General features: G+C 37.4%; 3 protein-coding genes across 3 annotated transcripts; 1 reads left to right on the top strand and 2 right to left on the bottom strand.

Moving 5' to 3' along the window:
* Positions 1-134: 134 nt before the first annotated feature.
* LOC112058292 (tubulin polyglutamylase complex subunit 2) lies at positions 135-6,597 on the bottom strand. The gene is made up of 5 exons (XM_024099010.2): positions 6,037-6,597; positions 3,263-3,430; positions 2,575-2,753; positions 1,925-2,098; positions 135-1,177 (listed from the first exon to the last, which is right to left on the bottom strand). The coding sequence occupies exons 1-5, from the start codon at positions 6,110-6,112 to the stop codon at positions 1,016-1,018; spliced, it is 759 nt and encodes a 252-aa protein (XP_023954778.2). The 5' UTR covers positions 6,113-6,597; the 3' UTR covers positions 135-1,015.
* LOC112058284 (tRNA-dihydrouridine(47) synthase [NAD(P)(+)]-like) lies at positions 3,952-6,041 on the top strand. The gene has a single exon (XM_024099000.2). The coding sequence runs from the start codon at positions 4,223-4,225 to the stop codon at positions 5,987-5,989; it is 1,767 nt and encodes a 588-aa protein (XP_023954768.2). The 5' UTR covers positions 3,952-4,222; the 3' UTR covers positions 5,990-6,041.
* Positions 6,598-6,750: 153 nt separating the features above from the next.
* Positions 6,751-14,926, bottom strand: LOC112058280 (uncharacterized). Its single transcript, XM_024098992.2, has 7 exons — positions 14,721-14,926; positions 13,494-14,618; positions 13,078-13,139; positions 11,272-11,331; positions 10,590-10,823; positions 8,757-10,254; positions 6,751-8,547 (listed from the first exon to the last, which is right to left on the bottom strand). The coding sequence occupies exons 1-6, from the start codon at positions 14,732-14,734 to the stop codon at positions 8,768-8,770; spliced, it is 2,982 nt and encodes a 993-aa protein (XP_023954760.2). The 5' UTR covers positions 14,735-14,926; the 3' UTR covers positions 6,751-8,547; positions 8,757-8,767.
* Between the last annotated feature and the right edge of the window lie 1,035 nt (positions 14,927-15,961).

The following is a 15,961-nucleotide window of genomic DNA, read 5'->3' as shown; positions in this document are numbered from 1 at the left end:
ATTAACTCGTTAATCCGTTAATCGTTAATTAACGAAGTTAACATTTTGATTAACGGATTAACTTTTAAGTTAACTTTTAAAAATGTTAACGGACACGTTCCTTCCGTTAGTATGCATAAGTCCGTTAATCGTTAATCCAATGCCTACTATTTACGGCGCATAATAAAAACAGGTTCAGAAAAGAAAGAAATGATGAATGATTTTTTTTCAAAGAAATCAACTAACTACTATATTTATGTTAAATATGTATAGATAAAATCAACAAAAAACAAATTATGGCACTTTTCCCCGGTGCTCATCCTTATTTATCCAATGGTGATCTCATACAATGATATAAAAATGTAATATTACACAGTCATGTTAACGGATTAACGATTAACGTTAACTTGCGTTAATTCTTCCGGAATGTAACGGTTTAACGTTTAACGATGCTAACTTTTTTGTCGCGGATTAACGATTAACGAAGTTAACTATTTGATTAACGGTGCCCAACTATACTAATAAGTACGGTAGCCAAATAAGGAGTTTAAACCGTGGGGGCTTTGGAAGGTAGCAGGTTTTAAGAAACCAGACCTTCAACCGTCTAAGTATAAAGTGTAATTTTTTTATCTTTTCCTCGGCATAATATGAGAATTTATATTTCCAGTTACCAGTTACTTACTTAGCTCCGAAAAACACTTTAATTTGAAACATCAATGGTCTCTAGGATAGGATTGCCATGAAGCCGAGTGTCTGGCGAATTTATTTATTATTCAACAAAAAACACATTTAAATTAAGCCTAACCATAGTGCAACACAAACTTGAATGGGGATATAATTTCTCTTAATATGCCGATAAAAATATTAAAAAAATATACTTTATGCTTGAGGGTCTGAATCCTTGAAACCTGCTATTTCCCAAAGCCACTATGGTCCATACTCTATAGTTGGTTACGGTACTCATCTATAGTAGGAACATGAGCTGACTTTCAGCTTTCATAAAATGACGAAGGTCTGGCTGTCGCTGGCTCTCCGTCTATGAGTTTGCTGTTCGCGAAGTATTTTTGTGTTGACGCACGGAAGTTTTGAAAATATTCGGGTCGATGTGGTTCAAGCCAGTCTCGCTGCTAACGCTGATCAAATTGTTCTCAGGCTCCGTTTTGTCCAATAGATGGGGTGCTAGCAAAAGGAACAGTTGCTGAAAATACAATATTTCTTTGAAACTACCATTATACAGCCACATTCATATGTATTCTTGTTTGTTAGACATGAGCAATGAAATAAATGTTATAATATGTAATAATATTTCGTTTTCCAAATATGTTCTATTATGTGCCTACAGTAGGTATTTATATTGGTACCATGCTGCATTTATGCATTTATGCTACGGATAATGAAGAGGAAGGAGATAATTCTTATAAACAGTTTCGAATTTCAATGAGATTGGAATCAATCCAAATCTGATACATAAACAAAGCTGTTTATTTTTGTTTATGAAAACCTAAAACGTTGTGTTTCCAGTTTATTATGAGTTTTTGGCAAAATGTTAGGAAACTAAGCAGAACAAGGACAAAAATATAGTAGTACATGACACTCACAAATAACGTTCAATTGTTAATACCTAACGGATTTTCAAAATCAGTGCAGTAGATTCAGAGATGACCTCATACAACCTTACAAACTCCTAAACTTTAACTGTTTATCAGCGGCGAAGAGTCCATACAGGCCGATTCCCGCCGGATTACCTTTTAAAAATCCATACATACATATACAATATTGTAATGAATATAAATGTATGGATATGTGGGAAACCTTTCTATCATGCGATGTAGATTTCCTTTTGTTTGGGAGGGCTTACCTTTGTCAAAATTCAATCCATCGCCACTTCTGTTTAAAATATTGGTATAGATTACTGTTCGCTGATATTTGCTCATAAAAAACTTACCTCAGCCCACGGTATAAGAGGCAAATTGGCAAAAGCAGCCTGCCAGCCTGGCAGCCCCAGGTGTACCAGCGCCATCCTGAAGTAATGAGTGAAGGAGTCGGCGAGCCAGCCCCAGGCTCCCTCCCTCGTCGCCAACCACACCGACCAAGACCCACCGGTGAATATTAGGCATACCTTTGAAAAAAGATACATCTATATATATAAAAGAAACTCGTCTTAGTTACTCTATTTATAAATCAAGGAACTAGGAAGGCTGGACCGATTTGGCTGGAAATTGTTGGAAAAGTAGCGTAGAACCAGGAGACGAACACAGTTCGCTGAAACAATTTCGGTAGGTGTATAAACCCCTTTCTCCCACTCCCCATGAAAAAGGAAAAGCAAATTCGGTTAAATAAACCGAATTCCCCATAAAGAATGAAACTGTATGAAGAAAATGAGCTAATTTTGGACGCAAAAATTAAACTGTAAAGGGGTGAAATAAAAACAGATGATTTTTTTTTACTTTCGAAAAAATTCGAGACCAACTCGCAGGCATCCGAATATCATATTGGGTTATATTTGTAATCGTCAGCGAATTACTAAGAAATAGTTTCCTATAATTTATAATACTCATGTTTTTTATTTCTTTACTATTATAGTTAAATTCTTACCTTTCCAATGTTCCTACAGTTGTCCAACTCGAACACCTTGCTCTTAGTGTTCAACAGCGGACGCGGGCCCGAGTTCTGGCGCGTCATTGAAAAATCTAACAAATCCTTTAGTGCCGGCGATAAGCACAAATCGTTTAAAGTGTTAACTCGAATAGATCCAACAGGTAAGATTTCATCAGCTGCAATAATTAAGAATAAATAATAATAATCATTATAGGCTTTAGCTCGCCAACCCGTATTAGAGCAGCGTAGTGGGTCTAACCCCCCAATCCCCTCTTGATAAAAAGAGAGGCCTGGACTGTTAAAATTGTTTGATAATGAATAATAAAACTCATCCTGAAATTAATACAAAATTAAGCATGTACTTAGGTAGTAGGTATTTAAGTACATCTACATAATAAGTACTTAAAAATATAGTTTGCACAACTTTAACATGTACAACAAACTTAAATCTAGTTAAGTATATGTATATAAAAGCGGAAGGTCACTCATCACGAAATACCGAAATCCGGTTGACTTACAAAGTTGATATTTGCCAGTGAGGTAGTATATTGTTAGTAGACGTCAGCTAAGAACGGATACTGAGAAGGCCAGATTAAGGGCGGACGAAGTCCGCGTCCGCTTGTACAATATTAAGTTGCGCAACAACAAAGATAATTTATTTTTATTAAAATTAAATAAGCCTTACCTGAATATTTATAATGCCAAGTTAGTTGGAAACCGTCAGTGGATGCATAGAAGTTGCGCAGATCATCTGGCAACACTGCAGAATGCTTCTGCTCCCAATTGGAAAGTGCAACTCTGTCGCACGGTGCACGACGTTCCACTACGACGTTTGATATCCTGGGATCAGACTCTACGAAATAACGAAATTTTAACAATAATCGTAAGCAATATGGATTTTGGATATACTTGTATTTTTACTCTTAAAAAATAAAATGTAAGCTATCTCTGTGTGCCATGTTTCAACAAAATCGATACAGCCTTGCAAATAAGGAAATACCGATACCTACATTATACTAATACACTATTATCCCGTGGTCCTACCTTAAGTAGGCACAGTAAAATGAGTTGTCTGGCGCAATCTCATGGACAATACGTCCATGCTATGAGCATTTAGGACGTAGTTTTACAGAAATCAGAGACTAGTCGGTACAAGTAATGGTTAGAGTGAGAACTGAGAACTAAGGAGTTTATATTATACCTCAGTCTACTTTATGCTCCATACATTTATATAATAATAAGGCTTGTATGGCTATCGCAGGCTCGCTCTATTACGTCCATGGCTCAAAATCAAATCATAGACAATTATAAAGACAAATTTGACAATGACTGTTACTGTCATCGTCAAAAGTGTAAATCTTGACACTTGACAGTTGTTATGTCATTGTCAACTTGTCACATGGTTTTATTTTCATCTATTTAATTTTTAATTTAATTTTAAATTAAATTGTAGTGAATTTACGTATGAATAAAACAAATGAAATAGTAGTAGTACTAGTTACTTAACGTAAGATAAAGAATTATATAATAAGGTTATAAAAAAAAGTTAAAAGTATATACACATTACAGCTTATCAAAAATCAAATAACCTATCATCAGGCATAATTTCCAAAAACTCGTGGTTATCCTTAATATTGGGTAAAACATGACTAATCCTAACGCAGGAGTCTGTGATATTAAAAAAGAATATATTGTTGAAAAACAAAGTAAGCTTAATGTGGAAAATAGTGATAGTCACAAACGTAAACACAGTGAGAGCACCGACAATGAGCCAAAGAAGGCAAAAAATAACGAGCAAACTAATAAAAATAAGAAAAGAGGTCAAAATAAAGCGAGACCAAAAACTTTTCAAGACAACAAAGAAGGTAAACCATGCCCTAGCATATTAAATGTAATTTCTAAAGATGAAATAAATCCTTGTCAATATTCTAATTGTAAATATATTCATAACCCTTTGGACTACCTAAAAATAAAACAAGAAGACATTGGTAAAGAATGCCATTTGTTTAAATTGAGAGGAAGATGTCCTAGAGGAATAGCATGTCGTTTTGGTTCTAGTCACATAACTGAAGATGGTTACAACATAGTAGATGAAGAAAAAGCTAAAATATGGAAGGCAGATACCAAAAATGCTCTCCAACAAGATCTTCAAATGCAATTACAAAAAAGAAAGTTTGACTTTACCTTTGCTGAAAAACTAGTTAAATGCTTTGATACAAGAAATAAATCAGAAAAGACTGAAGTTAGCATTGCAACAAATGGTTCAGAAGCAAACAACTCTGATAGTCAAACGAAGATTGGTGCTGTACTAGATGATGATATAATTAAACTATTACCAAGAGAAAGAAAAATAATAGATTGGAAAAATAAATTGTATCTCAGTCCGCTCACTACTGTAGGGAATTTACCTTTTAGGAGAATTTGCAAGGAATATGGAGCAGACATAACTTGTGGAGAAATGGCCTTGTGTGAATCATTGCTAAAGGGATTCAAACAAGAGTGGGCACTGGTTAAGAGACATGAATCTGAAGATTTATTTGGAGCTCAAATATGTGGGAACAATGCATATGCAATAACAAAAGTAGCACAGCTATTACAAGAAAATGCTGAATTAGATTTCATTGATTTAAATCTTGGATGCCCAATTGATTTAATTTATAAGAAAGGTGGAGGTAGTGGCATGATGCACAGAATGCCTGCATTAGAGGCATCAGTGAGGAGTGCATCAAAGTTGTTAAGTATACCATTCACTGTGAAAATTAGGACTGGAGTTTATCAGGATAAGAAAATAGCTCATACCATTATTCCCAAAGTAGTAGATTGGGGTGCTTCTCTTGTAACCTTACATGGTAGATCCAAAGAAGCTAGGTATACTAAATTAGCTGACTGGGAATATATTGAAAGTTGTGCAAAAGCTGCAGCGCCATGTCCACTATATGGCAATGGGGATATTCTCAGTTATGAGGACTACAAGTACAGAAGAGAAATAGCACCATCTGTTCAAGGGGTCATGATTGGCAGAGGTGCACTTATTAAACCTTGGATTTTTACAGAGATTAAAGAAGAGAAATTGTGGGATATAAGCAGCAATGAAAGATTTGATATCATAAGAAAGTATACAAACTTTGGTTTAGAACACTGGGGCTCAGACACCCAGGGAGTTGAGAACACTAGACGCTTTTTACTTGAATGGCTATCTTTTCTATATCGCTATATACCTGTTGGCTTACTAGAAAGACCACCTCAAAAAATTAATGAGAGACCACCTACATATTTTGGAAGAAATGATTTAGAAACTCTTATGGCCTCGGGTAACTGTGCGGACTGGATCAAAATAAGTGAAATGTTATTGGGCCCAGTGCCTGATGGATTTCAATTTCTTCCTAAACATAAGGCAAACTCTTATCAATAATATTGTACATATATTATGTATGTTTATTAAATAAAATGACTTGTTACCTAAATGTTTTGTTATACCCAATGTAATATTTTCATAAAAAGAATCTTCAGATACTAAATCTACACAGAAACTCATTTTATTTATTGAAAAAAAAATATGTAAAGTACTGAATATTTGTAAACTGAATTATTGATTGATGTTGTCATGGAAACATGTATTGCCAAGCAGTGGCAGATTTATTAGTAGGCAAGTAGGCTTGCATATTTGACCCTAACAACCTCTATCTTACAGAAATAATGAAAATGAGTCTTGAAAATGTAACAATATATTTTTTTTCATTACTAGATATATTTAAGGTAATTGTTTTAATTGCGAACTACGGGTAGGTACCTATCAAAATTCAGAGTTCAGTAGAGGCTGCAAAAATTTAACAGCCTACTGGCGGCAAATTTGTAAATCCGCCACTGTTGCCAAGAGCATAACGCCCATACTACCAGTTGGTAGCAGGTTTTAAGGCTCCAGATCCTCAATTGTCCCAAGTATAAAACATATTTTTCGATATTTTCTACAGGATTTTAGGAGTGTAGGATATAATGACAAATCATGTCTCCAGTCGTCAGATCGTTAGCTTCGTGGCAACCCTTCACTTCGAGATCTTTAATGCTCGTTTTTGAAGGGATAATATATAATTAGTTAAAAAATTATAAAAATGAGGTACATCTATCTGACTATTGCAGGATTTGCAGGCTCTCTGTCCATAATAATAAAAATACTTATTTTAATTGCTTTTACTTTTATTTGAAATAAGATACATTATATCTACTTCTGTCAGGTGTTTACGGTTTACATATCAAATACAAAATAGCATAATATGCTCATAAATGACCACTCCGGAGGTTCAGTGATCACAATATAAAAACAAATATTCTATAATTAATGTGTCATACATTCCACTATAATATACCAGTCGTACAAGATCACACGCAACTTAGCCGGTTCTACGTTTTTAATAAAATTTTATACTAAGGTATAATACTACAATCTGATATTATTTAAAAATGAATTTTCTCTTACAGAAAATCTTTAATTATGCAACTATACAGCAGCATGTTTTATTTTAAATGATCTAACATAAATGCTGCTGTTGTAAAAATCTATATATTTTGTTGTTAAGTGCATAGACAATGAAATTACTCTAAATAAACCAGTCACAAACAGGTTAATGGTTTATTCACTTAAGCTATGAAGTATAACTTAAATACAATATTATGTATTTTCATCGAAAATAGAATCAAATATATTGAATACATTTGCTCCTGTTAAAACTTTAAGTGCAGTTGCACTAACGTACAAAAAACTATAATATGTACCTACCACAAATATTGACGTAAAACATTGGCATTAAATTATTTTTTCTTTTATAGTATATTATTAAGGGTTTAGGGAGTATCAACATCTGACGAGTCCACTACCAACTGTGAGGTACACAGCTACAGGACTTTTTTCAGGGTTCCGTAGCTAAATCGCAAAAACGGAACCCATAAAGATTCGTCATGTCTGTCTGTCTGTCCGTCCGTATGTTACAGCCGCTTTTTTCCGAAACTTTATGAGCTTACTGTTGTAACTTGGTGAGTATAGACGTATTCCGTGAATCGCAATAAGATTATCATACAAAAATAGAAAAAAATATCATGGTATACATCCCCATACTTAAAACTGAACTGTGTGAGGTATCTATGGATAGGTCTTCAAAAATCATATTGAGGTTTCCAATATAATTTTTTCTTAACTGAATAGTTTGCGCGAGAGACGCTTCTACTTTGGAAGCGTCTCGGTCCATCCTGTAACTTCTAAAATAAGAGAATGATAAAATTAAAAAAATATATGATGTACATTGCCATGCCTACTACCACCGAAAATTGGTTTGAACTTGATCTTGTAAGTAGTTTTTTTTTTAAAACGTCATAAATCGTAATCGTAATATGTATATGTAATTGATGAGCAAGTAGTTTGTTACTTGCTGCTACGGGACCCTTCATGGGCGAGTACAACTAGCACTTTGCCGCTTTTCTTTATTTAATCTAAACTGCTATATGGTGCTATTTAGTGCATAATAGATATTTTCAATATTCAATAGCAGATAACTATTAACGTCAAAGCTACATCAACATCATTTTAGATGACTACAATTAGCGTCCAAAAATGAAGTTTATACCAAAAGCTGAAACAGTGCTTACAGTGGGTAGCTAATGTTAGGTGCAGATACTCCTTTTATTACAAAAAAAAATCCATTACTATCTTACTTATCCAAAGATTAAGTTGTTTACTATACAAAAGTTGATGTGAAACATTACTGAAAATTACATTTTATTATAAAATCGAAAAAATATGAAGATTTTTCTTTTCTCACTTTTATTTTCACAGAATCAATATAATCACCATACAAGTGGATATTTCAATCACAAATGGAATGAAAAAGCAAGCGCCCTAATTTACATTGTTCTGGTGCTGCAAGACTCCCAAAATTCATCGCCTTCTACGCCGACGCGAATCACCATTAAAGCCGTTTTCTGTAATAAATTTTATACATAAGTTTTTGTCTTGCACCTTCATTTAGTGTAAAATGAAATAAAAATTAGTGACTTAGAAAAGCAAATCATAAAAAACTTAAGGTTTTTCATAAATGGTATTTGATTAAATTTTTAATCCATTTATGGTTTGCTTTTCTGGACAGATTTTTGTTAGAGTGATGAGTGTCATTGGTTTGAATGTAACAAACCTCGATCTCATTCAACGGCGTTGGCGATTGCCCTGGCGGTCGTTTCTGTACCCCATGGAGCCATTAGCCTGCGCACCATTGGAATATTGGTCCAAGTCCATACCAGCTGCAAATGGTCGGCCGGGGCCCATGTTTTGATTACCATAATATTCTAGACCATTCATATTACTTTCACTGTAATCTCCATTAGGATTTCCTTGGTGTATTCTTTTGTTGTTATTCTTAGGCCCATAAGAACCAAAGGCCGTGAAGTTCGCTGCCTGTTGTCCACCGAAGTCGCCAATATTCTGCGGAAGCATGCGCGGCAAAAGGCTCCCATGGGGTACGCCGAGACCGCCAGAAGCCAAGCCGCCGGTCGACTGGCCCAGGCCGCCCAGACCACCTAGGCCGCCCGAGCCGCCAGAGCCTTGAGAGCCGAGACCACCGCTCGGATTATCCGAGCTATAGTCATCGTTGTCGCGTCCTCTTCCTCGGCGCCGTCGGCCGCCGCGCGAGCGCGACCCGCCTTGGCCCTGGCTCTCTTCAGAGCCGAGGCCTCCGCCGGAGCCCAGGCCACCCGAGCCGAGGCCACCGCCATAGGCAGGGCCATCGCCCGAGCCCAGGCCGCCGCCGCTAGAGCCGAGGCCTCCACCGCTAGAGCCGAGGCCACCGCCGCCGCCGCCAGAGCCGTACGAACTCGAACTTCCGAGGCCGCCAGAACGACCTCCTCGTTTTCTGGAATCTGACTCCACGCCACTTTGTCCCAAACCGCTCTGTCCATAGTTGTGACGATTTTGAAACCCTCCGGCAGATTCAGCCGGAGGGGGAGGGGGCGGAGGTGGGGGTGGTGCACCCCACGTCGTAGGGTCGAGCATGGGATTCTGAACGAAGTTCGGCATCATCATACCATACTGATCGCTAGGGAAGTAAGGAGGCATAACAAAACTTTGACCATTTATAGGGGGAGGAATGCACATGTTCATTTGAGGATTCAGGGCCATCAAAGCTGGAATGGTATTTGCCTGCTGTTGCTGTTGTTGCTGCAAATTTATATCATTACTAATTTGATTATTTCTTGGATTACTCTTAGCAAAATCTTTATCATGTGAACGACTTGTATCATCGATTGGTGGTGTGGAAGAGGTAACTCTACTGTTATGCCTATCGAACTGTGAGGAGGGCAACTGTGGACCGATGGGCGTGGGCAGCAGCGGTTTAGGCGTCGGCAGGAGCGCCTGGGGCGCAGGCTGAAGCCCAGTGGTAGAACCGTCGTTCTGTGGGCTGCACTTGCCTGAGCGAGATCTGCTTCTTGAACGAGACCGAACGTGGGAGCGTGAGCGTGAACGACTTCGCGAGGATTTTGATGACTTGCTGCGTGATGATCTGGACGAGCTGTGTCTGCGACGACGACGATCCCGCGATCGAGAGCGCGTCCGCGAGCGCCGACGCCGGTCCCGGGATCGGGATCGTGAGCGTGAACGACGTCCTCGACGATATCTTCCGCCGCGCCCACGGTGTCCTGGCACAAAATAAAACATTATTTAAACCATTAAAATAGTAAGACAGCTGAAACTCGCGTATTTTACTGAAATATAGCAAACTCATATATGTTGTGGTGTAGATTGTCTTGGAGGGGCCCTGCATGAAAGTTAATTGGGAGCCCAGTAGACAAGCGGCAAATCCAGAAAATCTCTTTAGAAGTATTTTTGCTCCGGGAAGCACCAGATTAAGTGACATTGCAGGCTAAAATTTACTTGTCAGTTGATATTTGCTTTGTTTTCATTCTTAACTATATAAAATTTTTATTACACTTAAAAAATAATAATTGTAATAAGTATAAATATAATAACTTACGTCTTCCACCACCTCCACCACGTTCTGTCAATTCTTGGAGTTTAGGATTGACAACTTGTTTGGCTTCCTTTAAAACTGACACCAAATCTGCAGCTTTAGCAGCGTTAGATGGTGTGAAGAATGTATAGGCAGTTCCGGTTTTGTTAGTACGCCCTGTTCTACCAATACGGTGGACATAATCTTCAGAGTTACTAGGATAGTCAAAATTTATAACAAATTTCACATCATCCACATCTGCAAAACAAGAAAATAACACAATACAATCACAACTGAAATTATAGGTAGAAAAAAAATAATAAGTATGTGCACCAAGTAGGGGGTAGTGAAATAGGGTAGTTGACTCATATCAAATTTAATATAAACAAAATTAATTTCATTAATTTTAATTAGTACATGGAATAAGGGTCCAAAATATATCAATATCAATTAATAAAAGTTAAGGATTTCTTATAAAATTTAATTTAAAAATCTTGTATTTCATCTTGTACGTCAAAAACGATATCGTCCATTTTGTGACGTCACTAACACACATGATGTACTAAACGTCGAACTAATTGTTAACTAATATTTTTTTTTCAGTCTAGTAGAATGATAATGAACTATATTAGAGCATTTCAAAAAAAGTGTCAACTAGCCTATTATGCTGTCAAAAAACCTCTTTATCATATAAAAATGAACTCACCTAAACCTCTTGCTGCAACGTCTGTTGCTACTAAAATAGGAGCTTTGCCACTACGGAAATCTGAAATAACATGTTATATTAGTTTAAAGCTAACACATATTAAAATGCATTTGCACTATTTTTTATATTTGTTGTGGATATGTATTTTGTTGTGAATTATTAAATAAAATTTTTGGTATATAATTAAATTCTACATAATAATAAAATAATTATGTAGACTAATTATTTTATTATGCAAGACCAAATATTTTTTTTTTTTTAATTCGATGGAGCCGGCTGCACACTAGAAAAAAGATGACGTCATGCGTCGTTCCCTCGCTCTAGGGTTGCCAACTTTTTTTACAAGAAATAAAGTATATTCTGGTCTATAAAGATTATTAAACAGTATTTTAGAAAAACAAACATTTTCTTTTGAAAAATGCAACCATTCCGTCAGTCCGTATTTATATTATGAGGTTGTCACGTTCAACTATCGTCAGTAAACCGACTTTACAGACAACCGATTTTTATGTCTGCATCTACTTGTACAATATTTGCAACACACACCACAATCTAACCAATATGTTAACCAAATTAAAATACTTATAAAATATTAACATTATATTAATTGTAAGTACCCTAATGTGAATTTCTTTCTTTTCACAGCTTAAGTGATTCACCAATCATCATGAAATTTTGTTTAATGTAATATGTTGTCACTTGTCAGCAATTCTTTAAACATGGGTACCTTTCATTCAGAACATAGCTGTATAGCATGTCATGGAAATATACCAATTGAATTTATGATATCCAAAGGCGAGCAAAGCTACGGGGCAAGCTAGGCTATACATATAAGTATCCCTACTTGAATTCCAACTTACCTGCATTTTGTATAATCATTTGGCATATACACACAAATGAAATGGGATACAACTATAACAAACATACTGCATGAATGTTTTTCATGCTTTATCCTTTTAATTTATGGTCTGGTGATAATTATTAAATTGATTGAAATAAATACAGTATGAAACTCATTGAGGTTGTCTTAAAAGTTGGATAACTCATATTCCATAAAGCTGTAATCCTACTATCTACGTCCATATTGCTGGCAATAATAGGTATTACAGGAGTATGTTATAAAATATATATATAAAAATCCAGCTGTGATGTAACAAATTTTCTTTTTGTGTATAGGTTGCAATTTGGTCTGACAACTTACAACTTAATTTTTCTTCAAACATTAATGTCAATTTACGGCGTTTGAAAATGAATAAAATATCGGGACGTCCTCGAGCGCTCTTGGCGCAAAGCGAGACGTGAGCGGCGAGCGCGCGGGGAGCCTCGACCCCCGCGAGCCGTGGCCCCGCGCGCGCGAGAAGCGGCGCAGACTAGCCGCGTGGCTGCTCAGAGTGTTAGAGCATAGCGCCGTCAATAAGGCGCAGCGGTGCGGCCGCCGGTCGCTAAGCGGCGACGACGCCCTGGGGCCGCCGCCTCGCCGCCGGCCGCAGCTCGCCTCGGCCTGCACATGCAGACATGCGTTCAGACTCGCGTCGTGCGCACCACGCGGCGCGCGCCGCTCGCGCCCGGCCCGACTGGCGAGCGACTTCCGTCAGTCCGACACCGCTTCTCGACTTGTTGCAACTCTCGTCATATCTTTACCAACAAAATCTATATTTTTTCAATTAGTTATAGTATCATTATTTTTTCAGAATAAATAGTATACAATAAATGGTATTTTGATAAAATATAACATATTATAATCATGTAATTCTGATTGAAATAATAAAATAAAGCATTTATATTCACTGATCAGCACTCTCTTACCTTGCAACACCCAGTCACGCTCGTTCTGTGACTTGTCACCATGAATGCACACCGCTGGCCATCTGTTAACAATAATTTGGTAATCAAATTTTGATTTAAGACAATCAAACACCAAAGTTTTTTTTTCTTTCTGATTGTGTTAGTGCCGTAGGCACAAACAGCATCACAGGGGTTTGGGCAAAGGCCAAAGCATTGGCTGATAGGGGCCAAAGCATTGCCTGATGGGGCAGAAGCAGAAGAGATGGACCGAATGACTCTCTAAGGACAGAACAGCCCTCTAAGTTCCGAATTTACGGTAGCTTGTGTTATGGGTTCTAAGATGCTGATTTCATCATACACAACATGTAATGTATAAAAAAATATAAAAATAATGCAATTAAACATAACAATGGTGATCATGAATGATCATGACTTACCCGTCTCTTTTCATTTTTCTAGTGATGTCATCAACTCTGCGTTTTGTCTCAATAAAGATGATGGTTTTGTTTTCCTTTTCAGCCATGATTTCTTTAAGTAAGGTGCTTAATTTTGTTTCCTTTTCATATTCCATACACACATCTATGATTTGCAGAATGTTGTGATTGGCAGCCAATGACAGTGAGCCTACATTAATCTGTAAGTAATCTTTTAAGAACTCTGAAGCTAAGCTCTGTACCTCTCTTGGCCAAGTGGCAGACCACATAAGAGTTTGTCTGTCCGGTCTGATTTGTTCTATGATCTTTCTAATTTGAGGTTCAAATCCCATATCTAACATTCTGTCTGCTTCGTCTAACACCAAATATGTACATCTTTTTAGATTTGTTCGACCACTCTCTAAAAAGTCCAATAAGCGTCCCGGAGTGGCGATAACAATTTCTACTCCAGCATCTAAATCCCTGGCTTGTGGCCCTTTAGGGGCGCCACCAAACAAACATGTATTATGTATTTTTGATGTATTTGCAAATTTGTCACAAACTTCTTGAATTTGCTGAGCAAGTTCTCTCGTTGGGGCCAGGACCAAGGCTATTGGTCCATCACCTCTACTTGATTTTGGCTGGTTATTGATGTGTACTATTGCTGGCAAAATATATGAAAGAGTTTTTCCCGAGCCAGTCGAAGCAATGCCTACCATATCATTACCGCTCAAAGCGATCGGCCAACCCTGAGCTTGAATTGGAGTGGGCTTAGAAAACCCCATCTTGTCGATTTCGTCCATAACATAGTCCGGAAATCCAGCTTCGTCAAATGTGAGTGTCGGTCTAGGTATATTACGGCCCTTGAGTGTAATGTTGTTTTCGCTTCTCCAAGCCTCCACTTCAGAGTCAGGCCTACTTTCAACGTCTGGATGAGGTACATAAAAATCTTTTTTGAAAGGTTTCAGTCTGCTCAAATCCCATTTAGGCTTGCGTAAATTAGCGCCAGGATTGTTACGGCGTCCTCCGCCGCCATACCCGCCACCGCCACCGCCGCCGCCGCCCGACCCGAGACCGTAACGTGGGCTTCGACTACGACTTCTGCTCCTACTCCTACTGCGGCTACGGCGCCTATCTCGGCTGCGATCCCTAAATTAAGATTAAATACATCGGTTATTCCTTTAGAACTATAATTGAACGAAGAAGATTATGCGAACTATGTCTTTGTACAAATTTTACAAAATTCTTTACCTTCCGCGTCCCATGGTCCTTACAATAAGTCACGAACTGTTTCGTTGTAGCTTAGATAACACTTTGGATCACAAATATGTAATAAAACAGTTGTAATTAGGATGATTTATGAAGGAAATTGCACACAAAAATTAGTCCGCACATGAACGAAAAACAAAATGGCTGATCATGGCCGGAAAAGCGAGCGACTTTATTTTGTTTGACTGGAACTTGACCACAGATTAAAATACTTGACATTTGTGGCGAGCTTAGATACATAGATAATAGGTGTCAAAGGTGGCGAGCGATAGCTCTGAGATCACTACCCCTTTTGAGCCTGCGTCGCCTACACCCTCCACAGATTACACTATATTAAAAATTAATAGTGTAATAAAATGACGACGTTCCACTAAGCGATCACAATGTTCAAAATACTTTATCAGCCAGTCATTTTGGTCGGGGAGAAAAGAGAGAGGGTCCCTGTAGTTGTCATTAACTTCAAACGCAAAAGGTTTACATGTAAGCTCGTTGAAAATTAATAAAAGCACTGTCTTTCAAAGGGTAACCATGTGTTCTGTCATTAACTTAGGATTGCAACTACCTTGATAATTGATGATAACTGCTATTTTGTTCTATCGTCGTCGTCGTTATCAACCCATATACGGCTCACTGCTGACCGGACCCGATTCGAACCCATATCCTCCGGAATCGGAGGCAGAGGTCATATCCACTGGGCTCTCACGGCTCCTATGTTCTATACGTAGGTAATATTATGTTCTTATTTTAATTATGATGATCTGATGAAAGATGATCTGGCTATTTAATAAATTAATAAATATATTTGCGAAATTCATCACTATTTAGCCCGGAGCATCATCTTACGAGTATGATATATGAAGATAGCTGATTTCATGATTTACATTTATTAAATTTGAAAGAAAGTAATCTAAATCCTACAATATTATAAACGCGAAAGTTTGTATGGACGTTTGTTTGGATGTTTGTTACTCTTTAAGGCCGCAACTACTAAACCGAATTGGCTGAAATGAAATGGAATGGAAATTTCACTAATCAGAAATTCCAATACTTTTCATCCCTGAAAATCCATTGATCCCGAGGGATTTGTGTAAAACTAAGTTTCACGCAGACGCAGTCGCAGGCATTCGCTAGTATATGATATTTATTGTAATTCGTCTGATGATTATCCAAATTTCCACTATGATTTTAATAATCTGATAAAACTATCAATTTTTATTGGTTGC

This window comes from Bicyclus anynana, chromosome 3 (assembly GCF_947172395.1).
Source record: "Bicyclus anynana chromosome 3, ilBicAnyn1.1, whole genome shotgun sequence".
NCBI classification, from domain to species: Eukaryota; Metazoa; Arthropoda; class Insecta; order Lepidoptera; family Nymphalidae; genus Bicyclus; species Bicyclus anynana.
Note: the sequence above shows the minus strand (reverse complement) of the source record. Positions and strands in the feature narration are given on the sequence as shown.